This window comes from Trachurus japonicus, chromosome 24, assembly GCF_045865225.1.
Source record: "Trachurus japonicus isolate A0001 chromosome 24, Traja_1.0".
NCBI classification, from domain to species: domain Eukaryota; kingdom Metazoa; phylum Chordata; class Actinopteri; order Carangiformes; family Carangidae; genus Trachurus; species Trachurus japonicus.
This window is the reverse complement of record NC_140930.1, coordinates 23,489,163-23,516,739: the sequence shown is the minus strand read 5'-3', so window position 1 is coordinate 23,516,739 and position 27,577 is coordinate 23,489,163. Positions and strand designations below refer to the sequence as shown.

The window sequence follows — 27,577 nt, the reverse complement described above, 5'->3', positions numbered from 1 at the left end:
CCCAGCCAGACCCCTGTAGAACAAATTTCAGTGTATGTGCATGTGTGTGTCTGAGTATGTAAGTGTATGTTTAATATATATATATATATATATGTATATATATATATATATATGTTGTATCATATATATATATATATATATGTTGTATCATAAATATATGTCTGACATTTATAATAAACCAAACAGCTTGAAAATCGTTTCAATATTCAGTGAGTTATGGCGATTGTAATCGTTGATAGACCTCTGCCTTCGTTGACTAATGCAGCAAGTAGACATGGATTCCTCCGACCCAAGATGGCGGCCGCATTGACGTATTGTTTAATGGACAGCAGCGTCATAGGCGGCATCTATGTGTATATATCTATGGTTACAGCAGGGGCCGAGAAAATGTAAAATAAATCATGAATAATGAGGCCATTACTCAGTCATTGAAGGTTTTTCAAAATATATATCATGTAGGAGTTGCATTATGGGAAATGTAGGTTTCAAATGTTTAGGAGTTTGGTGCAAGAGACCAAAAGTGGTCTCTTGCACCAAACTCAGGACATACTGCTTCAGCTCAGCGTCAGAAGTTCTCCTACTTTTTGGATGTGCAATGTTAAATCACGACTGCTCCTTTAATTGTTTAACGCTGCAGTGAGATCAAATGGAATACAGCCCCTGCTTTTATTTCAGTGGGAACTCTGCTTTGATGCAACAGGCTACTAACACGGAGCGCTTCAGGGAAAAAAAAAAAAAAAGACATGCTGGATTTTCTGGCAAAAAGTTAAACCTGGCTTAACTCTTGCTGCGAGTGCAGTGTCATCCAGAAACACACAGCACTGGCAAATCAAATACATGCCTGCATGTACACTCAGTGCTCAGTAGATTATTTTGTATCATATAATCTCCTTTCTTGTGGTATCATAAACCATTGTGTCCTGCTTTGGTGTTTGATAAGCCTCCCAGCTCCCAAATGGATGAAACTGAACTTGTGGTCATTATCTCACTAATACCAAAATGAACGAAGAAGAGAAATGTGAAAATTTGCCACTTGTCTTCATTTAATTTCACAGTATTTTAAATTTATGATGGTATCGAGTCTTGGTTGGACAAAACAAGCAAAATGAAGATGTGCTTTGGGATACGGTGGCCCAGAACGGTCAACACAGAAACATTAGCCACCATATTCAGAAATCATTTGAATTCAAATTCTCTTGTGTTGGTCCCTTCTGCTGCCAAATACACAACAAACTGTGCTGGCTGTGTGTATTGATAGCTTTCTATCAGAAGCAGCGCGAACTTCTTCAGTGTGAGTAACAGTAGCTGGTCTGTTGGATCATGTGTATCAATGAGCCTGTGGCCGCTTCACCACTGTTCCTGTTCACCTGCTGTCTAACACATCCCACTAACAGGTGCCACGATGAAGTGTTATTCAGTCTTGTTTATGTCATCTGCCTGATCGGAATACATTCTAAACTACGGAAGAGGATTAGGGCCACTATGAAAAAAAAGTGAATTGTGACTTTTTTCTGACTTTAAATTCAGAATTCTAACTTTAAAGCAGAAGTAAGCGGAATGTTTGTGTTAATATAAGTCTTAAATATCTTCCGACAGCAATCACTTATATAGAGTGTTTGGTCTGAAACACGGGTCTGTCAGTCACTCTGCTCTGCTCTGAGCCGAGGAGAAAACGTTACTTGTATCCTACAACCTTTATCCAATGAGGAGAGAGAACGGCATAAAGGGGCGGTCCTCTCTGTGTGTGCAGCCAAGGGATGCGCGTGAATATGGTGACGTAGGGACGAGGGCGGGGACTGCTAACTCCATCTCCTGACAGGAAGTTAGCCAAAACCACCGGATCACTTACGTCTACTTTAAACTGAATTCTGAGAAAAAAATCAGAACTCACTTTTTTCATAGTGGCCCTAATACTCTTAATTCAATTAATTGAAATAAAAACAATTGAGTTTGGTCCTACCGGTGGACCAGTGATTTAATACAAGTAATCAAAATGTCCCTACAACAATTCCTTTTGTCTCGTCATATTGGTCTGCCTGTCTTCACTCTAGCTGTCAGCTGTCAACAGTTCAATCAATTACAAAAATAATCTTTAGTTCCACCATAAATTGCATGCATTGCACACATGTATTTGTGCAAAGGTGTGGATGTGCGTATACAGGAAGTGCCTCAACCACCTGTCGTTCCTGCAGTGAACAGCCATGTTAGGCATAGTGTCAGACATGATTCCTGTTTTCCAACCAGGAGTGTGTTATGTGTGCAAACCACCAATTATGCTTGCTCCTAATTACACACTTAAAGACGTAATTAGGCCTGTCTGTTCCATTGCTACACAAAGCGATATCACACAGTACACTGAGGCACTGACGGTTCACACATGGGCAAGCAAACATGCAAACACACACACACACATGCACTTTAATTAACATATTAATCGTGCACACTTAACATATATGGAAAACAACTTGGGAACAAACATAATAGGCCGCTAATGAGTTTGTAGGTTGATTTCTTACAGCAGTCGAGACAGCTCATACCGCTATTTCTGAAAACACAAAGAAAAACGTCTGCGCTATTGATGAAATGTGCATTACATTAGAAAAAGATGCTGCAAATAAATGTGACACAAGCTAAATAGGAAAAAAGTCTGCAAATATACACAAAACACGGAAAAAAAACTATCATCACAGAAAATGAGTTAGACTGAGTAAATGTTTTAGATTGAACACACTGATTCTGTGCAACACTGCAGCACTGATTCATGTGTATCATGTTCTTGTCACTCAAACACCTGTGTTATTTCAACTGTGTTGTGCACAGCTTACAATCTTGTCGTATTTCCATCCTTTCCTTGTTAAACAGCTGCTGCAACTGGAACCAATGCAGACAGTTAAGCTGTGAGGTATAAACCAAAACAATGGCTTAAAAGAGGCTAAAAATCACAGTGGAGCTGCAAAGTCAGGCCATAATTCTCAAAGTTTGTCACTATGAGTATTTCACATAATGCATTCAAATGTAAGTCATTGAAAATAGAAACATATTGAACAAAGCTGCAGTAAAGTACATAGCATTTAGCTCTTTTTGTACTTTATGTAGCAAAGTGCATCAGTCAGGATGTCCTTGCACATCCTGAGCTAGAGGTGTACTTTATGCTTCCAGCATGCTGCTTAGCATCGTCTCCTTCATCCTCCACCCTCCTTCTTCATCTAATAAAAATGTCACCACATTAAAAATAACCTAAAAAGTCAATAAATGTGATCAAAATAAAGATATGACACCCAGGGAAATCACAGACAGAAGCCGCAAACACACCTAATCGTTACCTCAACAAGCATGCTGGGGCTCGGAGGCACAGAGCTACAAGAGGAATGAGGCACAAGCCTTCGTCTGAACCTTGAGATATGAGCGGTGTGTGTGTGTGTGTGTGTGTGTGTGTGTGTGCGTGTGTATGTGTGAGTGTATTTAGCAGCCCTCACTCTCTAGCTGACTGCTTAAGAATCCAGTCACATCTCTTGCTAGCAGGCAGGCAGTAAGGCGCTTTCACGCTCACAGGTTTGCTTTGGTTGGGTCTAATACCCCTTTCTCTCTCTCTGTGTGTGTATGTATGTGTGTGTGTGTGTGTGTGTGTGTGTGTGTGTGTGTGTGTGTGCGCGTGTGTGGGAGTGTGCACATCAGCACATGCCTAAATCTGACTCTATGTGTAGCTAACTCCGCACTTCTTTGTTTCTTTACTTTCTGGTCGTGTGTGACAGTTGTGTGTTCATGTTTATACCATGTGTGTGTGTGTGCGCGCGCATGTGTGTGTGTATGAGTGTGTGCATGCCTGTGTTGGCTCTCGGCAGCACTGATAAACCCACTTAGACTCTCCCCTGATCTGTTCGCTCTGGGCTGACAGCCCCCTGCCTTGGCTTGCGCGCGCACACACACACACACACACACACACACACACACACACACACACACACACACACACACACACACACACACACACACACACACACACACACACACACAGAGCCCTCTGCCTTAGCTGCTAGCTGATCTGTGACGGCCTGCCACTCAAACGCAGCTCTGTTGAGACACTGCACAAAGGAGAAGAGGAGGCTGGGAGAGGAGGGAGGAAGAGAGCAGGGGGAGGAAGGGGGGGCAGTGGTGGGGAGGAGAGAGAGAGAGAGAGGGAGAGAGAGAGAGGGAGAGGGTATCAGTGTCTTTCTTAAGGGTGCCTGCTAGCTCCCGCTCTCTGGCTGTCTCCTTATCTCCCTACTCCTCACTCTCCTCCAACTGACTGGCTTTGGCAGCTGCTCTTCACTCCCCAACTCCCCAACCCAACACCACCTCACATCGTCACCCCCACCCCTCCCTCTCTCCCTCTCTTTCCTTATGCCCCGTCTCTATTTCCTCCTGTCTTTATTTTCCTACCTGACCGAATGTCAGTTCATCTCCCTCTCATTTACTTCTCGAGACAGGAAGACTTAGCAAAAGATGAAAGCGAAAAAAGCAAAAGGAATTGAAGAGAGGCAGAGCGCCATGGCGACAGTCTGCAAAGGCATTCTGCAAGAAAAAAAAAAGAAAAAATTATGGAAGAGAGAGAAAAACGTGGTAGAGACACAGGAAAGAGGAGGTGAAGGCAGAGAGGAGAAGCAGATAAAACAGCAGTGCTCATACCTGCACAGTTTGTGTCTAGGCTTTATCACTGGGTTGCAGCTAACATACAGTAATAATCTATGGCCAGCAGTCCAAGACTGGTTGTGCTGTGCAGCTAGCAGTGTTTGAATTTCTACACCAACCCCATACATTTACTCAATTACCATAAACTAACACAGATAATAAAGGATAGGTTCACCCAAATTAGGAAAAAATGATTTTCTGGCTCAATTCTAATTAGACATGCAGGGGGGCTTGGTTTAATTAGCTCATGTTTCGAGATATCCACCTCTTCTATTTCTGCCTCTGCTAAAGAATAATACAATTTATGGTAAAAAGGTAAAAAGTATAGCCTATGTTAATGAAAAATTTCAAGGCCTATGTTATTCAGTGAACATCACAAATGAAATTCTGTCCACCTCCATTGTGTTGTGGCAGAACATATTACAGAGCTCAAAACCTGGACAAAAAAATTCAAAACTATCTACAAGTCTACATGAATATAAGATAATGTAATTTATTGATTTATTTGTAATTTTAGTGAAAAAATCCTTGTGTGATCATCTTTAACTAAATCTGCACTGATCAATATTTAGAATTAATGATGGAATAAATTACGATGACATACTGAAACTGCAAACAGAAACCGCTGAGGCTGAAAAATGGAGCAGGCAAGTGCCAAAAACTGCAGTTCCTTGAATGACCACTTGATGCCAGCTCTAAATGTGAGTCAGTCCCCATAGACGCCCATGTTAAAATACTTAACTTTCAAGCACAAATTAACATGTTTACACCTGGCCCAAAAAATTATTTGGCTCTGTGATGGCCACATAACTATAAATGTCAGTAGCCCTCTTCATCCACTCTATTTGTTTGTATAGTTAAAGGGATAGTTAACCCAAAATTCAAATTTCACTCATTTCCGCTACAAACAAGCTTAAAATATAGACTCTTTTTTTTCTGGAACAATTTCTCATGTCGGGGCTTCAATACAAGAGGGACATTACAGACGAGCACTATGGAGGTATTTGGATGTTTTTTGGTGTGTCTTTTTGGACGAAGAAAAGTGAGCCCCGTTCGCCACCGTCATATGGACATGCAGTGCTGCACGGAGCCCCACTGTAACTCAGAGAAGGCACGGAGGACTCTGAAACTTCTCCCAACCCTTAGTCGACATGAGGGTGAGTAGATAATGAGTGAAATTTGAATTTTGGGTGAACTATCCTTTTAAGTTTAGCCATATTTTGTAATACACATTATTCAATTAAGTTAGTCTACACTGGTTAAACATATTCAGTAGTGAAATAAACCACACATTGTGTTTCATACAATACAACTTTATTATTTGACAGTACATTCGTTTTCTATTTGTAGCGCACATTTAGTTAGCTTCTTTTGTACAGACTTTGTTTCAGTATAGTTTTCTATTTCTGTTCTCTTTGAGTAGCTGCTGGGATCGGAACGCCAGGCAAAAGGGTCTGCCCCCACAAGCTCAGCCATTTTATAGCAGAGAGTGGTAATTGGGCTGGCACAACATGGGGATTTAGTGCTTTAGTTACTGTTTATTTTTTTCTTTGGACGATTAGTAATTTAATTTGGTTTGGTCAGGTATAGATTGTGTTTATTCTAATGAGTTAATTTTCCTGATTTGCTGTGTTTGTAGATTAGCTGTTGTCTTTTGTGTTCGGTGTTTAAGTTAACCCCTCTCGTGGTTAGTATGGGCTGATCACCCAGTATATAAGTTCCCCCTCTTGTGTTCAGTTGGTTAGCTCTGTTTTGTCTTCCGTTAGTTCAGTTGACTTTTGTATGTTGTTTGCTTCATACTTTGGATAAATAATACCCCTTTTTTGAAAATGCTACCTGACTGTTGTCCTCAATGTCGACTGATTCTCTGGCTCTCTATGGTTAAATTCCCCCATCATGACCTGTATGGGAGATGAATTTGAATATGACTTCATAAACTCCCATTTATTAAGTAGTAATTATGACTGAGGGCGCGCTGCTTCAAGTGGGCCTTCTTTACCCATCGTTGGATTAGCCTGGGAAATTAGAGTGCAGCAGTGCCAAGGTGTCAACAGCAACGTCCCCTCAGAAACCTGGGTGGGTGTCATCACTGAGGGTGTCTGTCAGTGATCAATATTAACAAATCATGTGGTTCGCGTTAACATTACAAAACTTTAAAGTTCTGGTTCACTTCCTTTTTAGCAGTGTGTGTTATCACTCCACTGTACAGCTGCAGCATCAAGCAGCAGACACTGGAAATTACCAATAGTCGCTAAACACGTTAGAGCCTTCAGTGGCTGAAGAGCTTTCTCTCTGGAGGTTGAAATGACATCATCATCATCATCATCATAGCTACAAGCAAACTGAAAGTGTTGACTGCAAGCACAACTTCAAATACAGAGAAATATTGCTGTGGATATGTACATATGTAAGTGCTTGCTAAATTGTTGGTTATAAAATCCTGATGAAAACGAACTGTCAGTGCTGAGTTGACAGCTTGTTGCACTGCCCCCAAGTGGCCAAACAAATCAATTAAGAGAAGAAAAAAACATGTAAAGAAATGGTTTTCCTCATCAGCATGTGACAGGGAAACCAACACCACAGCAGCTCCTGCCACTGTGTTTCTTCAAAGTGAAGATTGTACAGCGCGTGGCAACACAACAGGAAAAGAGGAAGCTTCCATACGTAGTGGACCGGATGGAGGAAGACGATGAAAGACGCAGTGGGGGCAGAACAGGAAAGCAGACGAGCAAACAGAGCCATGATCCCCAAGAAGCCGAGAGGAATGACAGCGACAAAGTTGTCTGTAAGGTTGAGCTGGAGTAAAGAGACAAAGCAAGGAGTTTGTGGTGGAGGAGAAAAAAGCCTGCTCAGCAATATGGATCCATAGCCCTGGGTTAGTGAAGACAGAGAGAGAACTCTTCATCAGCACCTCAACTGCTGCCGATATCGCTGAGTCATCATCGCCCTGAAACACAGCTGCAGGATGAAAAAAAAAAAGAGGGAAAGGCCTTTAACATCAACACCTTCATTATCACTCATCAGCCTTGTCATTATCGCTACACAAGATAAAAAGCCATCATGTGCTTCCTATAATATGAGAGAATGCAAAAAGATATTAACATTTAATTCATGTTCTAAATGAATCAAACTGTTGGTGGAGTTCATCCTCATCCTCCTTTAACTATTCTTCCCAAAAGCCTAGTAGGAGACGCCTGGAGCTATTGGGCATCTTTCCCAGCTCCAGCCTCGCACCTGCCCCTGGCAAAAACAGAATAACTATGCAAAACTCTCTTTCACTCTTGCAGGCTCCCTCTCCTTCCTTGTTTCCTCTTTCCCTCTTTCAGTTTTTAATTAAACAGAAGCAGAGGGCTGCGAAAACCTGCTACTAATTACACAGCCGCTGCCTCTCTCTCTCTCTCTCTCTCTCTCTCTTCTGTTTGCTTGTTTCTCTCTCTTTCTCTCTCTGAGCTGAACTGGAGCTCCGCCAACAGCCTGTGGAATCACTTACCAGCTTCCACGACAGGGGAGAGAACGTACACTTGTCGGCGTCTTCCCACACACACACACACACAAATGCGTGGAGTCACATGCACGCAGACACAAAACGTGTGCGTGTACACAGACGCGTGTACAAACAGGTTCACAAGTCAGAGTGTGCAAAATGCAGACTCACAAACACACAGGTCACACGCCATACATCCTGACACATTTGTGCTTTATAGTGATAACCCATTTAGCAGCTTCGCTTTCACACTGCAACTGTGTGTATTTATTGTCAGCGTGCGTGTGTGTGTGTGTGTGTGTGTGTGTGTGTGTGTGTGTGTGTGTGTGTGTGTGTGTGGCAGGCGTGAGGGTGATCAGCTCCCTAATGAGAGAGAACACTAATCATATTTCACACTGACACATACACAATCACAACATCTGTAATGTGGCCCGCCCTCTCATTCCTCTCCCCCTTTTCCTCCAATGCACAGGAGCTTCCTTCCCCCTCTCCTCCCCCCTCTCCTCCTTCACCCCGATCCCCTGCTTCCTTTGCATCCTTTCCATCATATTCCCCACTTTCCAGCTTTCTATCACCCCTTTTCCTCCCATCCCTCTCCTCTGTCGACTTGATGCCTTTCTGAACTGATCAAGCAGACACTGAATACACAGAGATAGAAAGCTGGAGGCTGACACCCCTCTCAAACTACTCTCTCTGTCTCCCTTCATCAAACTATGTATCTCTTTTCTTCTATTTCTTTCCCCCCTCCTTTCCATCTTAATACAGCACGCTCTTATTTAAGCTTGTGCTTTGAGCGGTGTGGCAGCGACACTGTAATTTAACAACGGGTAGTCCAATCCATCACACAGACAATGTACACACACCGCTGCCATGCATCACCTGCAGGCGAGTGTGTGCATTTGTGGCTGCGGTGTGTTTGAGTAAGAGGGAGCAGAAGCGTAAATCAGCGCAAAGCGGAAAAAAAAAAGAGGGCAAAGGGAGGGAAACCAGGAAGGGGGGTGTGGTGGGGGTGGAGGGGGGGGGGGGGGCACAGAGAGAAAGGGAAGGAAGTGATGGCAGAGATAACACAGAGTGTGATATAAAGACAAGTGTATAGTCCCATCTGCAGAGGAAACACACAATAATGGCTGTGTTTGACAGAGCCCAGAGTGATAAAACAGGAGTGGTAGCTTGATGATGGGAAGTGGAGGCAGCAGATAGAGATGCAGCTTTATAAAGTAGCTGGACAGCAGGAGTGGGCGGGACACAGGAGCCCCCCTCTGCTGCAATCAAGCCTCTGTCACCATCTGGACGCCATTTTAAAACCATCAGCTCTGGCTCCCCATGTAAACAAGGGCGCGACCCCAAACATGCTCCCCTCACTAAATGGGCTTTTGCTGGCAGCTGCAGACCCCAAAATGGCTGACTTTGTGGGGCGAGAAGTGGAGCCAGAATGGCTGACTGGCTGTATTAGAGGGGAGGGCGTTCTGTTCTTCATTACTGCAGAATCTCTGACTGTGTACAAAAGATGTTACATTGTCATTTAGCCAACATGTGTTAGCAGCAGTGAGTCCAGCGCTCCAGCACCTCCATAACTGATGACTTTGAGGAAAGAAGGGATGCAGGGTGTCTGCTTCAATTGAATTTTACATTTGTTCCAGTCTGTGGACAGATAGACAAGATAAGGACAGAGCATGTGCTGGCTCATCAGTAAATCACTATTCTTTTAACGCAGAACCAATTTTTAAGGACCTAATGGTCATGAACATTAAGTTAATTTGATTTAAAAGTGAGATCTAATATTAGATGTTCATGCAGGCTGGATTGAAAAGGTGGCCAGATTCTTTCCATTTGGCCAGTAATAGCAACATACATTTTTTTCCCCATAAAATGTCAATAAATAAAAATAAACTAAACTTTCTGTCTTTAAATTGCACCTTTTGTTCGACCAACAATTAATTTACATTGAGAGAAAACAAAGAAAATCACATCTGAAAACCCAACCGATACATTTTAACTTAAAACATGACTACAATTACTTAGTTATTATTGGAGAAAGTTACTTATACTCTATCCATTGACTAATCAACAAACCATCTGACTGTTATGATAGGTAGAGGTGCACAGTCGGGTCACCAAAAGAGAAAAGTCAACTGAACAGGTCCACCTATAAAACACAGCATTGTGGCCTTTCCATTAACAGGCTAATTCTAATTGGCATTTAGATTAACACAAACAAATAAGCAAACAAGGATTATGAATGGCAGATTATTGAGAATTATGATGTGCTTACATGGATGTGGGACAGAGATAGAGAGATAGAGTCTGACAGTGAAAAACAGAGGGAGCATGTCAGAGGGATGTGTGTATTCCTACAGGGGATTGTGTGTGTGTGTGTGTGTGTGTGTGTGTGTGTGTGTGTGTGTGTGTGTGTGTGTGTGTGTGTGAGCAACAGAAAGAGAAACAGTTGAAGATCTGATGCGAGTTCAGACACGAGCACACACGCGTGCACACACACAGACAGACATATTGCAGGCAGCAGTGCGATAATGACATGGAAATGATATGGTAATGATATGGTAATCTGGCAACATTATTCTGCCCACCAGAGACTAGGAGGGAGAAGAACCTGCCACAAACTACAAACACACACACACACACACACACACACACACACATGCAGACCAGTGCACTGGGATAAGGTGAAAACTGTGGACTGACATGGTAAAGAAGAGTTAAACCAGTGTGGGGGAGGGGTGTATCGTTGTCAAATTATCAATGAAGACAGGATTTATTTTACACTGATTGACACAAACACATGTTTAGAACTAAACTGTAATATATTGTAGAGTATACGGTATAATTGATATATGAATAATGTTCCTATGAGGAGTTGGAAAACAAACATTCATAACTCAAGGACCACTCACCAGACTTCTTGAGTCTCATCAACATCAACTGTGTAAACTTGTATTGATAAATGTGACCCTTGACAAATGATGTTGTTTTGCTCTGAGGTGTTTCTAATAATCTGTCCAACCCATTGCTAAATAACAGAAACACCTGTCAGTATTAGACAGTACCAGTTCAACCGCATCCCGAACTGCAGCCTCCAAAATGACCACACACAACTGAACGAAACATTTTAAAACTTTCAGATTTGTGGTTTAACTGTTAGTTTTACCTGCTCTAACTGTGTGTGTGTGTGGTGTGCACAGGGCCGTTGTATAGGGGAGAAAGGTGATGATAACTCTAGGGGCCCAGCGCCCAGTAGGGCCCACAAAAACCCCCAGTAGTCTAATCTTTGAAAACTGAATTATTCTGCATAAGACCCTGACTAATACTCATAGTAATGCTGCATTAGCAAAACGAAGTAGGCTAAATAAAAAATGATAATACATACGTAGTCTAAGAAAAAAAGTGGAAAAGTCAGGGGCCCACTTTGGTATTCTTTCAGGGGGTCAGAATTCCTAGCAACGGCCCTGGGTGTGCATAAACCTAAAATATTAAAGCATCAAAATAGAGTATACATCATAAAGCACAGGACTATTAATAGACCTTTTATTGTACAGGCTCGAACTTTTAACAAAGTATACAACACTGCCACCCACTGGATAAGACACTATACTGCAATATTCATGAACTACACTACTGTATATAAAAAGACATGAAAAGTCAGTGCTGTCCTGTTGTATATTTTTGATTTTGTAGCAGCCACATGTTTGACTGAGGATCAGAGAGTTTTTGATAAATCATAATTAAATTAGGCTACACTTTTTACACAGTATAGAAACTGCAATGAAATGACAGATTAAAGCAGTAATAGCAGGGCAAGATGTATTTTCTGCAAATACATTTTTAAAACAATTTTTAAATAATTGTTATTTGCATCTAAAAACTGTTGAATTTGAGGAGTAAAGTGAAGGTAAGGACATAAACAAAAACAAGGTGAATGTTCATTCCTGACAGATCAGTCCGACCAAGAGACTGATCATCTTAATCTTTCCCTCCAGTCACATTAAACCTTTTCTCAACATTTTTACATCACCCAACTCCTATAGCAGCCTACTGTATTTTTGTGTTTTATTGAGTTTGCTGAGTTAGACCGATGCACCAGGAAATGGCAGTAAGTGAACCTTCAGGGTTTTTTTTATGTTACAAAATGAAGCTGTTTCCGAAGGTAAACTGAATGTTCCCATCCCATTTCTCTCTCTGTCTTCCTGCCTGGTTGTCAGTGTTTCCCCTAGCTACTCCCCTTTAAGTGGCTGTGATTGACAGGTGGGCTATATCCATGCAATATCACCCAGCGCACGTTCCTATTCCCTCCTGGAGCCTTCATCCGCCGGTCAAATTAACCTTCCGTGCCAACGGGAGGGGGCCCTGCGTGGGCCAATCAGCAGGTGATTAGGCCGGGGGTGGGAGGGGTGAGGGGTCACTGCGATGGGGCCATCGCAAGCCTGATTGGTTTCAATCAGTGGCCAGCCGCAAGGACAGCTGGGAGCTGAGCCGCACTGAGCGCTAATCAACGCGTCCCACAGTGAGGCATGAACACTCACCACACACACACACACACATACACACACAGTAGATTGATGTTGGCATATACACACTGACAACACGGACAGCACTGTGTGTACACATTCACACAGATACACACACAAACACACAGCAAGACATGGGAAGCAGAAATGAACAGTCAAGACCACAACAGATAAACAGAAAATCCCATAATGGAAAACCAGAGAAGAGAGAGAGAGAGAGAGAGAGAGAGAGAGAGAGAGAGAGAGAGAGAGAGAGAGAGAGAGCACAGAATCTCACAGTAAATTGAATGACTAATTGCATTGGATTTGTTAATTTGACCAGTGGCACATCAGATCGGGCCGTGACGTTGGTTATCAATGCTCCGTGCTACAAACCACGACAACACGTCCACTGTGATGTCTCAAAGTGGAACAATCCAGATTCTCTCCGCTATGTCTCATGTTATGCTACTTCTTGTTCAAATCTCAGTCGAGCACAGCGTTGACCAATCCCTGATCAGATGACATGAGCAAAGTCACAAAGAGCATATTATATAGCTGCTCAACGTGGGTTGAAAGTGCAGCAGACACACTGATCTGCCCTGCCTTCTATTAGTGACAGTTGTTCCAGACTCCTGAGGGTGGAGGAGGATCTGCACAGCAACAGGAGGAGGATCTGGGGTCTGTGGTGGCTTCAGACTTTCCTTTAACAAAAAAAAAATGATTTGACAAATTTGAAACCAATTCCAATAATGAGACTTGCTCAAAGTTGTTTTTCCAAAAGCTCTGTGTGAGTTGTAACATAACCCGTTTCAGTGCACCCTTCATCTTTGGCCTTTTAATAGCACTGTCAACATGCCACTGCTCCTCTATGTTCTCTACACAAGGAAGAGAAAAACATATAAATGCTTCCGTCATTATTCAAAATACACAAGAAGAGCAAGATCTTTATCTGTTCTGTTTATCTGTGGTGATTACAATCAATCCGGAAACTTCTGTTGAAGATATACAGAGATAATTAGTTGCTTCTGTCGTCACATTTTCCATAGCCACAAGGTGTGGTATGAGACAATAGAAAACACTCATGTCAGAAAGACTGTCATTAATCATCATCAGACTTGAAGATGAGTTTTCTTTACTTACATAAAAGTTTTTTTTCAAAGGAGGAAACAATCACAAATCCTAGAAATATATTCTTTATTCAGAACCATCAATCACACTTAAATAGGTATAATAAATAGGTATACTGTATTAAAAAAACAGAGAATACAGACCACAATAATTTAGATGCAGTCATTTAAGGGTAGAGTATTGATTGTTGCTGCTTTGACAGGAGAAGTACATCAGAAAAACACAATCACTCCCTTCTCTCTTTTTTCCCATTCATCCTCTGAATCATAGCTTTGGCAAACTTGGTAATTATAAGTATAATCTGAGTTTGAATAAAATAGTTGTGGTATTTGGAGATGATTTATTTAGCAGTAGAATCAATAGACCTTTTTAGTAATTATTTAAGTTACAAAAGTAGGTTTGTCAACAGTGTCTCTCACTTCCCTCAGGATCCCCATGGTACAACCTTCCCTGTATCTTGTTTGCTGCCTTCTTGGCCTTTGGGTTAAATGAACTGGTGTATTATTTTGAGACAGGACTTCTTGTAGGCGGCGAAATTACGTTTTCGTCCTTTACTGACAACAGTGTACCTACTGCCTGTGTCTCGTTGCAGCATGATGCGCTGGTGTTTCTCATTTGGGGGGAGCAGAGACCTCTCTACTGCATCTAGTGTACTTGATGGACATTTGTAGCTCATACAACCCCACTTCAAAAAAGCTGAACTGTCCCTTTAATACTATTGGGATCATTCAATCATCATTCTTGCAAGCTAAAGTATCTCCTAAGCTTCTTACTGTTGTCTTGCTTCAGTGTAAAGAGCCGTGGGTTTGAGGCTGAGAAAGGGTGGATTGAGCCTGAGAAAGGCTGGATTAACAGAGCAGAGTTCTTGGCGTTCATCTGGTCAGTGCTTTGCCCTGAACTTGACACTGATGACTCCAAATCTGAAGTAGTGTTTTGGATCCCTCCAGAGCTGATTGGAGATGAGGCCCATTTTCCGGTCCCGCCTTCGACTTCATTCATGGTATAGTTCCTAACATCCTGGCGGAATGCATCTACTGTATTTGCTTCCTGTTTGAACAGAATAATGTAACATTTTACAGCAAACTGACAGAACAGGATGCCGTAGGCAGAGATGAGGATGACGACCATCTGCACTGCTTGACGGTAGCGGCCTGAGACATTAACATAAACCGGGCCAAAAATTACCCAGCAGATGAAGTAGATCAGCATAGCAAAGGTGATGAACTTTGCATCATTGTAACATTGAGGCAGGTTTCTTCCCTTGAAAGCAACTCCAAAGCAGATGAGAGCTAACAAACCAATATAGCCTAGCATGGCTCCAAATGCAGGGAATGGCTCCTCGCTGCAGGTGAGCAGGAGCTCTCTCTGGTTCTGCGGCACCGCAATAGGCTTTGGAGGCTTGAGTGAAAACCACAGGGCACAGATCAGCACTTGACCCGCCATGCACGCTGCAATGATGATGTAAGGCTTGTAGAGCTTCTTCAGGACTCTCTGAACACTGGGGTCAAACTCAAAGGCCAAGATTATCTTTAAGGACTTGACCAGGATGCAGGAAACGCACAGGGTGAAGCTCAGGGCAAACAGTCCCTGCCTTGCTATGCACTGAATGTGGTTGGGTCTACCACCAAATATAATCACACTCACAAATGTGCACAAGAGAGAGATGAGGAGGAGGATGCAGATGGGGCCCACACCTGCACGCACAACGGGGGTATTCCAGCGTGCAAGGAAGATGATCCCAACAACAATGGTGAGCAGCGCCCCAAGAGTAGTAAACGCCTGCAGCACGTGGTGATACACATCTTTCCAACGCAGGAAGACGTCGGTCTTGAGGAGACACTTGTTACTCCCCCTGGGGGAGTAATGCGTTTTGATGTTGCACTCATGACACTCGGTGGAATCTGCAAACACAGAGCACATGCCCAATAATCTTCCCAGAAGTTAGACATGACGTATGTTATTCCCTATAGTTTACAAGGTGACAGGCCATTTAGTGCCAGCATGTTGTCCTACAGAGTTACTGATGTCTGTTTTGTCTGATACACACCGTTGTTGTTGGAAAAGTGGTCTGCGGGACAGGCGTAGCACTCATAGCAACAAGTCGGCTGGCCGTGAGCCGACTGCTTTCTGTAGCCTGGAGAACAGGTGGTCGAGCACCTGGAGCTCACATTTCCCTGACAACAGAAAGTATCTTCATTAAGGTACATTGATATGAGCACATTGAGAAGTTGGAAGAACATGACAGGGAACTAGGCTAGAAGCTACTTAAAGGGATACGCCAACATTTTTTTGTATGTGTATTGCCTCACTCCCGAGTCCATGACAAGCAGATAGACACCATCCTTTCGACTGTGCGTGCAGTAACAAGGGAGATACGGGCAGAGCTAGCGCACCGCTGATTAGCTTAGCTCAAACGCTGGAACTCTAAACGGGAATCAGCGGGCTGATCTTCGTCTCAGAGCTGACAAAACTCTCCGCTAAGGCATCTTGAGCGGTCAAATGCCGGTAACGGGACGAGATCGGTCAAAACAGAGGGTTCAAGCAAAGACGGTTTATTTTGGTTCAAGCTAGCTACATCGAGGGTAGGTTAGCTTCCTATTTCAAAGTAGAAGTACAAATTCTATCGTCATGGTTTTCTGTATGTAAAGGGCAACGGGTGTTTTATTTTGTGAAAGTAACCGGAAGTGCGTTGGTCACAACGGCTAGCTTGAGTAGCGCTGAATTCATCCGAACAAAATTGTAAACAGCTGGTATTTAGACAAATTAACGTCACACTGCTGATCTAAACGGCTACTCTCTCGCCTAAAAATGTTTGAAATGTCGAAAGTGATATATTTACAGAGTTTAGAGCTAAAATGAAATCAGCTTCTGATTGCTGATTTCGGTTCGGGTAGGAGCCAGGCTAACACTACCTATGCACTTCCAGCGTTTGAGCTAAGCTAATTAGTGGTGCGCCAGCTCTGCCCGTATCTCCCTTGTTACTGCACGCACAGTCGAAAGGATGGTGTCTATCTGCTTGTCATGGACTCGGGAGTGAAGCAAGACAGGAAAAAAAAATTTGGCGTATCCCTTTAAGTATAGTAAAGAAGGTGTTTAAGTCTGGGACGATGATGGACCTGGACTGTAGACAATGAGGGTACAGAAGGAGTAAAACAGTGTTAAACTAGAAAATTTCCTCTCGGGAAATTTTGAATGGGCCGCGGGGCTACTGCCGATTTTGCCATCTCTGTCAACATGGGAATCAAACCCACGATCTTAAGGTCAAGACAGAGCTGATCAGACAGACACATGATCATCTTTCTATAAGCACTGATATGGAGGAGCTGTAATCACATTAGGTGAACTGTGTGTGTGTGTGTGTGTGTGTGTGTGTGTGTGTGTGTGTGTGTGTGTGTGTGTGTGTGTGTGTGTGTGTGTGTGTGTGACACCAACAAGGTTTAACTTTAAAACCAGATTAAATCATGGTTTAAGTTTAAATTCTGTTGCACGTTAACTGTGTTTTAATCACATGAAGGTGTGTGTGTGTGTGTGTGTGTAATCACATGAAGCTGGCTCTAGAGTCTGTGTGTGTGTGTGTGTGACTGACTTGACACATAGTTAGTTAGTAGCTGCATCCTGTGTCAGTCTGATTTAGCTGTTTCTGTGTTTATAAACATTTAAACGAGCGCCAGGTGGATTGTTTATGAAGTTAACGAGCTCTGGCCTGAGGATCAAAGAGGTTACCACGGCGATAGGGGCCCCCGCAGGCTGAGACAGACAGAAACGTGGAGAAAAAGAGCCATTTTCTGCCTCTGCACCGGTCTCACATTTAGGCTTAGCATGACAAAACGGTAACTCCTATCAGAACAAAACACAGATTAATGTTGCTCTAAGGACTTACTGAAAATTTCGGTACGATTTGGTGTTTCTACAGTAAATATTTTGGCGACGCTGGCAGTTTTAAAACATCAGGCCGTTCTGCTCCTCTCAGAAAATATTTGTATTGGACTCAATGAGGAGCAGGGACAGACGTGGCCGCACTCAGAGGCTGATTCTGTCAATTCTGTAAGTCTCTCTGATATTTTGAGCACATGACATGAGAGATAACAAGTTTGTCTTACAAATTCTGAAAAAATTATGTCTGTAGAGTGTAAATTGTGGCCGTGCTGATGGTTTATCCAGAAAAAATACAGAATGTTTCTTCACTCTCTCCCACTCTAACCGATGATGTCACGCACTCTGACACGAACATTCCATGCAATACACACCCATTATAAACTCATAATTTTTCCAAAAATGATCATGGTCATTGATCAGGGATTGATCAAAAACTATATGACCTATCAAAACGTGGAGTAATGCGACAATACACAAGACTTGTGTCTACTGTTTAAAGTTTAAATGAAGTCTCTAGGTGAAAGTATGCCTGAGCAGTAGACGTTTGTTAAACTCCAATGATTGGTCTTTTTCGCTCTTTTTTTTTCGCCCGTCCCATTGACTTACATGCAAAATTTTGCGTAGTTTTTCGCGACATACGTCGCGAAAAATTCGTACACTGTTGAGAAAAGTAATAGCACACCGATCCCGATCAAGACGCACGTTTTGATATATAATTTGGCCTGCAACTCTTCGAGTTGCAGGACTAGTAGCGAATCGAAAATCGTCCGGAAGAGGACGAAGAATAACTAGAAAAAACATTTCCAAGAATGGAAATGGTGTGAATGCTGGAAGCAATGCTGAATGAGCTGAAGAAATTGTTGAAAGAAAGAAAGATTGAAACAAGAGAGAAAAAAGAAAAGGACAGAAAGAAAGAAAGAAAGAAAGAAAGAAAGAGAGAAAGAAATGGAGTAAAAACAAAGGAAGAGAAAAGGAGTAGAAAGAAAGAAAGAATCAAACAAACAAAGAAGTAAAAAGACAGAAATGGAGTGAAAGAAAGAAAGAAAGAAAGAAAGAAAGAAAGAAAGAAAGAAAGAAAGAAAGAAAGAAAGAAGAAAAAGAGAGAGGGGGATGATAGATAGAAAGAGGTAGATGGATGGATGGATGGATGGATGGATGGATGGATGGATGGATGGATGGATGGATGGATAGAGAGGGAAGGATATAAAAAGTTACGTAAAATACAAATGAAGGAGTAGAAGAAAGAAAGAAAGAAAGAAAGAAAGAAAGAAAGAAAGAAAGAAAGAAAGAAAGAAAGAAAGAAAGGAGACAGAGGGGTTAAAAAATAGGGAGGGGTATAGATAGATAGATAGATAGATAGATAGATAGATAGATAGATAGATAGATAGATAGATAGATAGATAGATAGATAGATAGATAGATAGATAGATGTTAAAAGCTGCGTCCTATGTCCTAGGCTCCACCTGTAATTGTACTACTATTAATAGAGTTGGAAAGACTAAACGTCTGAACTTAAATTCATGAGAAAAATATAAATTGTTGGAGATGTTTACATCAAAAGTATAAAATAATTGAGAGCCTGATGAATTTGAGCTGAAAACCTGTGTGTGTGTGTGTGTGTGAGTCTGACGGTCTCTCTGTCTGCGTGTACATGTGCAGAAAGTAAAACTGTTAAAGGGATAGTTCACCCTAGAATGATATTTCGCTCATTATCTACTCACCCTCATGTTGACTAAGGGCTGGAAGAATTCTCAGAGTCCACCGTCCCTTCTCTGAGTTACAGGGGGTCTTGGCGTAGCAGTGCATGTCCATATAACGGTTGCAAAGGGACACCAGAGCTCTTCGTAAAAAAACACACACAAAAAAACATCCAAATACCTCCATGCTGCTCATATGTAATGTCCGTCTTGTGCTGAAGCCCCAAATTGCGTAATTGTCCCGAAAAAAATTAAATAAATCTATATTTTAAGCTTGTTTGTAGCGGAAGCTTCTCAAAGCTCCTCTTCCTGGTCCGTCCAAATCTCGCGTGATTTGCGCCGGCGTCAGTGCGGTTACTGCGAATCACGCGAGATTTGGACGGACCAGGAAGAGGAGCTTTGAGAAGCTTCCGCTACAAACAAGCTTAAAATATAGACTTATTTAATTTTTTTCGGGACAATTACGCAATTTGGGGCTTCAGCACAAGACGGACATTACATACGAGCATCATGGAGGTATTTGGATGTTTTTTTGTGTGTGTTTTTTTACGAAGAGCTCTGGTGTCCCTTTGCAACCGTTATATGGACATGCACTGCTACGCTGAGACCCCCTGTAACTCAGAGAAGGGACGGAGGACTCTGAAACTTCTTCCAGCCCTTAGTCCACATGAGGGTGAGTAGATACAGTAATGAGCGAAATATCATTCTAGGGTGAACTATCCCTTTAACAGCAAGTTACAAAGTTGAGCTCCTTCTCCTGCTCTCATTCAGCCCATGAGAGCAGAGAGCTCCCTGGCTGCATTTAAAAAATATTTTAAATTATTATCTAAGAATGGAAGAATGAAGAATGGAATGGAATTGTCTGTTTGTGTATGTGTGCATGTGTGACTGTGTGTGAGTGTCTGTGTGTGTCTGTGTGTGAGTGTGATGCCTGTGTTTGTGCGTGGACATCCTCTGTCAGTCTGGTTTATCATGTGTGTGTGTGGGGCTGTGTTTAAAAACATCTTAACGAGCAGCCAGGCTGCACCTGACCTGTTCTATTTATAGACTTTGATAACGAGCTGGCCGCTACAGCTGGACCAACTGCACACAGAGCAGAGCAGAGCAGAGAGATTTGAGCTCTGAGCAGCTTCCCAAAAAAGAGAACCGTAACTCTTATCAGAATGTGGTCCTGACCATCTGGGCAAGGAGACCTTCCTGAGCACATTCATGTGCATTAAATGTTTGTAGGGCAAAAACTTTTCTTGCCGTCGCAAGGTAGAAAAGGGGGGCATTTCTGCTTTTCTAAAAAAATCAGCTCCTACTTTTATATTGAAGTGGATGAGCCACTGGAGCGGGTCTAGCTGGACAATTAGGCTCACTGAGACAATTCTGTAAGTCTGTCTGCTGTTTTGAGCACATTAAATGAGACACGACAAGTGTGGCTACAAACCGGTGAGGAAATCATGTGTCTAGAGTTTAATTTGTGGCCGTGCTGGCAATTTATCCAGAAAAAATCCTGAATGTTTTTTCGATCCCTCTCACTCTAACGATGATGTCACTCACTCTGATCCAACCCCATACACACTCATTGAAAAGTGTGAAATTTGTCAGAAATCCTCATGTGCTTTTAAAGGATTTATCTCAAAAACGGTGCAAGCTATGAAAAAGTTGTAAATACAGGATGAATACATTAGAAGTTTGTCTACAGCTCAGAATTTGAATGAAGTCTCTAGCTGAAAGTATGTGGACGCTTTAAAGGCTGAAAGAAGTAAGAAGATTTGAAGAGTTTCAAGACTGTTCCAATGCATTCTCTATGGGGAAAAAAAAATCAGAAATAGTTGAATATTGCAAAAAGTATGAATAGTTGAAAAGAGAAAAGACATAGCACACCTGTCCCGAAAAGGCTGAACATTTTGATATTTGAATTGTTGAAATAGCACAAAGTATGAAGGACTAGTTACATGACAAAGAAAGGCAGAAAATGGCCGAACCGAATAACAATAGTGTGAATGCTTCCAGCATTCACACTAACTAGAAAAAACATTTCCAAGAATGGAAATGGTGTGAATGCTGGAAGCAATGCTGAATGAGCTGAAGAAATTGTTGAAAGAAAGAAAGAAAGAAAGATTGAAACAAGAGAGAAAAAAGAAAAGGACAGAAAGAAAGAAAGAAAGAAAGAATCAAACAAACAAAGAAGTAAAAAGACAGAAATGGAGTGAAAGAAAGAAAGAAAGAAAGAAAGAAAGAAATGGAGTAAAAACAAAGGAAGAGAAAAGGAGAAGAAAGAAAGAAAGAAAGAAAGAATCAAACAAAGAAGTAAAAAGACAGAAATGGAGTGAAAGAAAGAAAGAAAGAAAGAAATGGAGTAAAAACAAAGGAAGAGAAAAGGAATAGAAAGAAAGAAACAATCAAACAAACAAAGAAGTAAAAAGACAGAAATGGAGTGAAAGAAAGAAAGAAAGAAAGAAAGAAAGAAATGGAGTAAAAACAAAGGAAGAGAAAAGGAGTAGAAAGAAAGAAAGAATCAAACAAACAAAGAAGTAAAAAGACAGAAATGGAGTGAAAGAAAGAAAGAAAGAAAGAAAGAAAGAAAGAAAGAAAGAAAGAAAGAAATGGAGTAAAAACAAAGGAAGAGAAAAGGAATAGAAAGAAAGAAAGAAACAATCAAACAAACAAAGAAGTAAAAAGACAGAAATGGAGTGAAAGAAAGAAAGAAAGAAAGAAAGAAAGAAAGAAAGAAAGAAAGAAAGAAAGAAAGAAAGAAAGAAAGAAAGAAAGAAAGAAGAAAAAGAGAGAGGGGGATGATAGATAGAAAGAGGTAGATGGATGGATGGATGGATGGATGGATGGATGGATAGAGAGGGAAGGATATAAAAAGTTACGTAAAATACAAATGAAGGAGTAGAAGAAAGAAAGAAAGAAAGAAAGAAAGAAAGAAAGAAAGAAAGAAAGAAAGAAAGAAAGAAAGAAAGAAAGAAAGAAAGAAAGAAAGAAAGAAAGAAAAAAAGGAGACAGAGGGGTTAAAAAAATAGGGAGGGGTATAGATAGATAGATAGATAGATAGATAGATAGATAGATAGATAGATAGATAGATAGATAGATAGATAGATAGATAGATAGATAGATAGATAGATAGATAGATAGATAGATAGATAGATAGATAGGACACATGTTAAAAGCTGCATCCTATGTCCCAGGCTCCACCTGTAATTGTACTACTATTAATAGAATTGGAAAGACTAAACGTCTGAACTTAAATTCATGAGAAAAATATAAATTGTTGGAGATGTTTACATCAAAAGTATAAAATAATTGAGAGCCTGATGAATTTGAGCTGAAAACCTGTGTGTGTGTGTGTGTGTGTGTGAGTCTGACGGTCTCTCTGTCTGCGTGTACATGTGCAGAAAGTAAAACTGTTAAGCGCCACAAAACTCCTCTCTCCCTAATGATCTGATTGATTGGCATCCTGCCCTCAGAAGTTGCCATGACGACTACCATGCTTACATTTTACTGTGTGGAACAGTGTTGTGTTTGTGTGTTTGTCTGTTTGTGTATGTGTGCATGTGTGACTGTGTGTGAGTGTCTGTGTGTGTCTGTCTGTGTGAGTGTGATGCCTGTGTTTGTGCGTGGACATCCTCTGTCAGTCTGGTTTATCATGTGTGTGTGTGGGGCTGTGTTTAAAAACATCTTAACGAGCGGCCAGGCTGCACCTGACCTGTTCTATTTATAGACTTTGATAACGAGCTGGCCCCAACAGCTGGACCAACTGCACACAGAGCAGAGCAGAGCAGAGAGATTTGTGCTCTGAGCAGCTTCCCAAAACAGCCCAGAAAAAGAGAACCGTACCTCTTATTAGAATGTGGTCCTCCTGACCATCTGGGCAAGCAGACCTTCCTGAGCACATTGATGTGCATTAAATGTTTGTAGGGCAAAAACTTTTCTCAGGGTCGCAAGGTAGAAAAGGGGGGCATTTCTGCTTTTCTAAAAAAATCAGCTCCTACTTTTATATTGAAGTGGATGAGCCACTGGAGCGGGTCTAGCTGCACAATTAGGCTCACTGAGACAATTCTGTAAGTCTGTCTGCTGTTTTGAGCACATTAAATGAGACACAACAAGTGTGGCTACAAACCGGTGAGGAAATCATGTGTCTAGAGTTTAATTTGTGGCCGTGCTGGCAATTTATCCAGAAAAAATCCTGAATGTTTTTTCGATCCCTCTCACTCTAACGATGATGTCACTCACTCTGACCCAACCCCATACACACTCATTGAAAAGTGTGAAATTTGTCAGAAATCCTCATGTGCTTTTAAAGGATTTATCTCAAAAACGGTGCAAGCTATGAAAAAGTTGTAAATACAGGATGAATACATTAGAAGTTTGTCTACAGCTCAGAATTTGAATGAAGTCTCTAGCTGAAAGTATGTGGACGCTTTAAAGGCTGAAAGAAGTAAGAAGATTTGAAGAGTTTCAAGACTGTTCCAATGCATTCTCTATGGGGAAAAAAAAATCAGAAATAGTTGAATATTGCAAAAAGTATGAATAGTTGAAAAGAGAAAAGACATAGCACACCTGTCCCGAAAAGGCTGAACATTTTGATATTTGAATTGTTGAAATAGCACAAAGTATGAAGGACTAGTTACATGACAAAGAAAGGCAGAAAATGGCCGAACCGAATAACAATAGTGTGAATGCTTCCAGCATTCACACTAATAAGAAAAAATCCACACAATAACAGTAGTGCCCGGGCTTCGCCCGGGCACTGGTCCCTGCAGCTATTTCATAGCTGTTGGGACCAGTGCCCGGTGCGATTGCCCGCGGCCCTAATAAATGTTGACAGTCAAACAACTCAAAAGAGGAAACAAGTTCTTACCGTGACACTCATGACATCTTGGTACGTTTCCTCTGAGATAAATCTCAGGCTCTCAGTGTCTATATCATACTGAGCTACAACGTGGTGCACATCCACGGATGTTGTATTCTGTCTCCACAGGATGACATCATATCCTGTGTTGAGGTCCCCACTGCTGTCTAGTGAGTAGTTTTGACCATCCAAGTGGAAGGTTGCATTTCTTAAGGCTCCTCGAAGCTGAAAGTGGAACGTTCAAACAGTGAGTTTGATGGTAAATTTAATTTTCATGACTTTGAAGCTTTATATGCCACTTTATTTCAGATTTAGTCTTAGTAATCATCATGTATATCTGTTTGTATTTGTGTGTATATTTACCTCCACAGGATCTAATCTCTCTGTGGTCTTGCAGTCCCGGTTGGTGCAGAGGTCTGCAACAGCCTGAGCAACAGCTCTAACTGCCAACTCAACGCTGAGCGCAGCATATGGATATATTTTCTTTCTTAATATTTCAGTGGCATTGGCATTGTTGCTGGTGTATGGTGAAACCACTTTTTGTTCTTCCTTTAGAAATTGATACAAGAATGTGTTGTTCTTGTGGTGCTCTGGGTTTACGTCAAGATTTCTCAGATACTGCTTCATCTTGGTTGTGTTTCCAGACTTCAGAGTTGTCCCAAATATTGTTCCTATGTCATTCAGGGTACGGTTTCTCAATACACTAGCCGATTCCGACCAAATGTCACTGGCCACCCAAACTTTGCCTCTGCCTTGGGGAACCTTGACAAGCTCATCAAAGATATACATCATGTGGTGGGGTCTGGCGAAGGACACGATGGCTGTGACGTTTGCACTTTCAGTGATGCTTTTGACTGCAGCGCTGATGCTTTCACTGAGCCTTTTGTGACCCAGATCATCCGGAATAATAGAGGTGTAGGCAAAACAGATGTTCTTGTCAGTCGCGTGCTTCTGAAAGCGTTGAACTATGTAACGGCCGTAGTCACTATCAGTTGTCACTACACCAACCCAGTTCCAGTTGTGTCTTTGTAGAATACTAACGATGGCTTGCGCTTGGTGATCGTCCTCGGGTACCGTCCTCATAAAGCTTGGAAAACGTCCTTTATCACTCAGGATACCGGAGGTTGCACCATAACTTATCTGTGGAAATTGGATTATAACATCAGTAATATCAATACAGTTACACTAGGTAAATACCCTGGCAATATAACACATCTTATATCCATTCAAAAATAATTTCATGTAAATCACCCCCTTTCTTTACAAGTTTTAATTTAAATCTTCAACTAATGCTTCAGCTATGTTAGAATGTAATGTTTCCAATGTATTCCGGCAGACTTCAACTTTTCCAACCCTTCAACTGTTACACTTGAACATGCAGGATTTTCAACATTCTCTTCTGCCTCTTATTTCTACTGCTTTTAACCCAGTTCTACTTTTTAGCTACAGCTTCTGATTTTTTAGCTACTTCAGCTTCAGCAATCGCATTCTGCATTCACAAACATTTTCTTCAAGAAATGCACGTTGAAGTTCTCATCTACATCTTGACAAGAAAGTGAATAAGTGTATTTCCCCCAACTGTTAAACTATTCCTGTAAAATCCTGAACTGAAGCAATTTTAGCAGCTTTACATCTGTGAACTCAGTCATACCTGTGGGATGTACTCCAGGTGAAGTTGCCTGGTAACCGCTATGGATATCTCCGAGTAGTAATCACCGATGACAGCTAACACAGGTGGGGGGGTCGGCTCTGTAACATCCAGGTAAATTATAAATTATAATAGTATATTATGTTATATGCAATTCTTTTGAATTCATCCAAAATCGCTGGCAATTGCCATTGCTGACAGCCCCATCACATTTACTGTTTTGTATTAAAATTTTAGTTTTCATTTTAAAACCACCCTGTCTTCATTATCTCAGTCTTCTGCCTTTTTCATTACAGCGTACCAGCATGACATGACATGTCCAATCAACTCCAAGGCTAAATTAATGGTGGTCATATTAATAATAAATAAAATCATTATATTACACAAAATAACTTACTGCTTCTCTTCATGAAGACCAGGCTGTTCATCAGGGCAGTGGTAACATCAGAGCAGGAGTCCATTATCCAATATCCCAGGGTGAGATTTCCCAACTCTTTCCTCTTATTGACCTCCTCCACCGCCTGCACCATAATCAGAGACTGGACCAGCCGGGCTGTACTGAACCTGTCCGATACAGTCACAGATAATACATATCTAAAACACATAACTTCAAACAATTACTGCTCAGAGAGCATAAAGCAGGGTTAAAAACCTACCTGTTACACATCCGGCTTTCAGTGCCATTCTCTCTTGTGGTGACATTCACACTTTCATGTATGGGAAACAATCCCCCAATGATAATGTCACCTGGAGCTGTGGCAGAATCATAACATGTCGCCCTATAAACATGGTTAAGTAAAACTAAGGAAAAGAGGCAGAAGCCAATGAAATGTTTCATCTCCTTCCTTTGTTCTTTGTCAGTTCAAATCTTCTTAAAATTATCCAAGATTTCCAAAATCTCTTCTTAAATATCAGCTGTAGTGTGTGTCTCTCTCAGGTGTGTCTGCAGAAGACAGAGGTGTCAGAGATGACTGAGTTTGAGAAGCCACTTATCAACTTCTTAACTTCAGACATGACATGTGGTGAAGGAATGCATGTGGAATGTAGGAAGTATTGGTCTTCTTCCTGATGCTGTGTTTACGGGATGTCACCAACACTTTAAAGATTAAAATACTTTGACACACTTTTGACAAATGCTTTTTTTTGGTCCTGTTGAATAGATTGAGCTTAAAAGTATTTTCTTCTTTATCTTGGAACAGTATGTAAAGGTATTTAGTTGCAAGGGCTGCTCCTTCTTTCTGACCACCTTGCTTCACCATTAACAAGGGATGAGCAGTTTGAGGTGTTCAACAAGCACAATGTTTAGAGTTATGACCAGTTTTGTGTCTTTGTAGCAGAGAATCACTTCATCATGCTTTGCTCATGTGTTTGGTTAAAAGGCAGACCATGCTGTCATTTGCCTTTCACTTTTGCCTTTGTCAGCCCACTCTGATATAAAGGCATATTTGATTAATTAATTAATTAATTCCTGTTAGTTCCTGCATGAGATTTACCATACAGCATCTCAGAATATAGCAACTGTTTCCTACTGGAGAACTGAGTGTAAAACTTTGAAAAGATAAAGGAAAAAAAGAAGCTCTCTGTTCAAGAGAAAGTCATTTGTTAAAAATAATCTATTTCCTTGCCAAGCCTGTTCCTGGGTTTTTCCAATCTATCATATGATGTCAGAGTGAAATGTTGTCCCTGTGAAATGTTAATGACATGTATTTGTATATGTACTGTATATCGCAT

At 41.4% G+C, this 27,577-nt stretch overlaps 1 protein-coding gene across 1 annotated transcript; it reads right to left on the bottom strand.

The window, feature by feature from the left end:
• Window positions 1-14,439: 14,439 nt before the first annotated feature.
• Window positions 14,440-26,790, bottom strand: LOC146961994 (G protein-coupled receptor family C group 6 member A-like). Its single transcript, XM_085771108.1, has 7 exons — window positions 26,503-26,790; window positions 26,244-26,410; window positions 25,850-25,947; window positions 24,562-25,338; window positions 24,208-24,423; window positions 15,830-15,956; window positions 14,440-15,683 (listed from the first exon to the last, which is right to left on the bottom strand). Exons 1-7 carry the CDS (start codon window positions 26,682-26,684, stop codon window positions 14,518-14,520), a joined length of 2,733 nt encoding a protein of 910 aa, XP_085627234.1. The 5' UTR covers window positions 26,685-26,790; the 3' UTR covers window positions 14,440-14,517.
• Window positions 26,791-27,577: the final 787 nt, after the last annotated feature.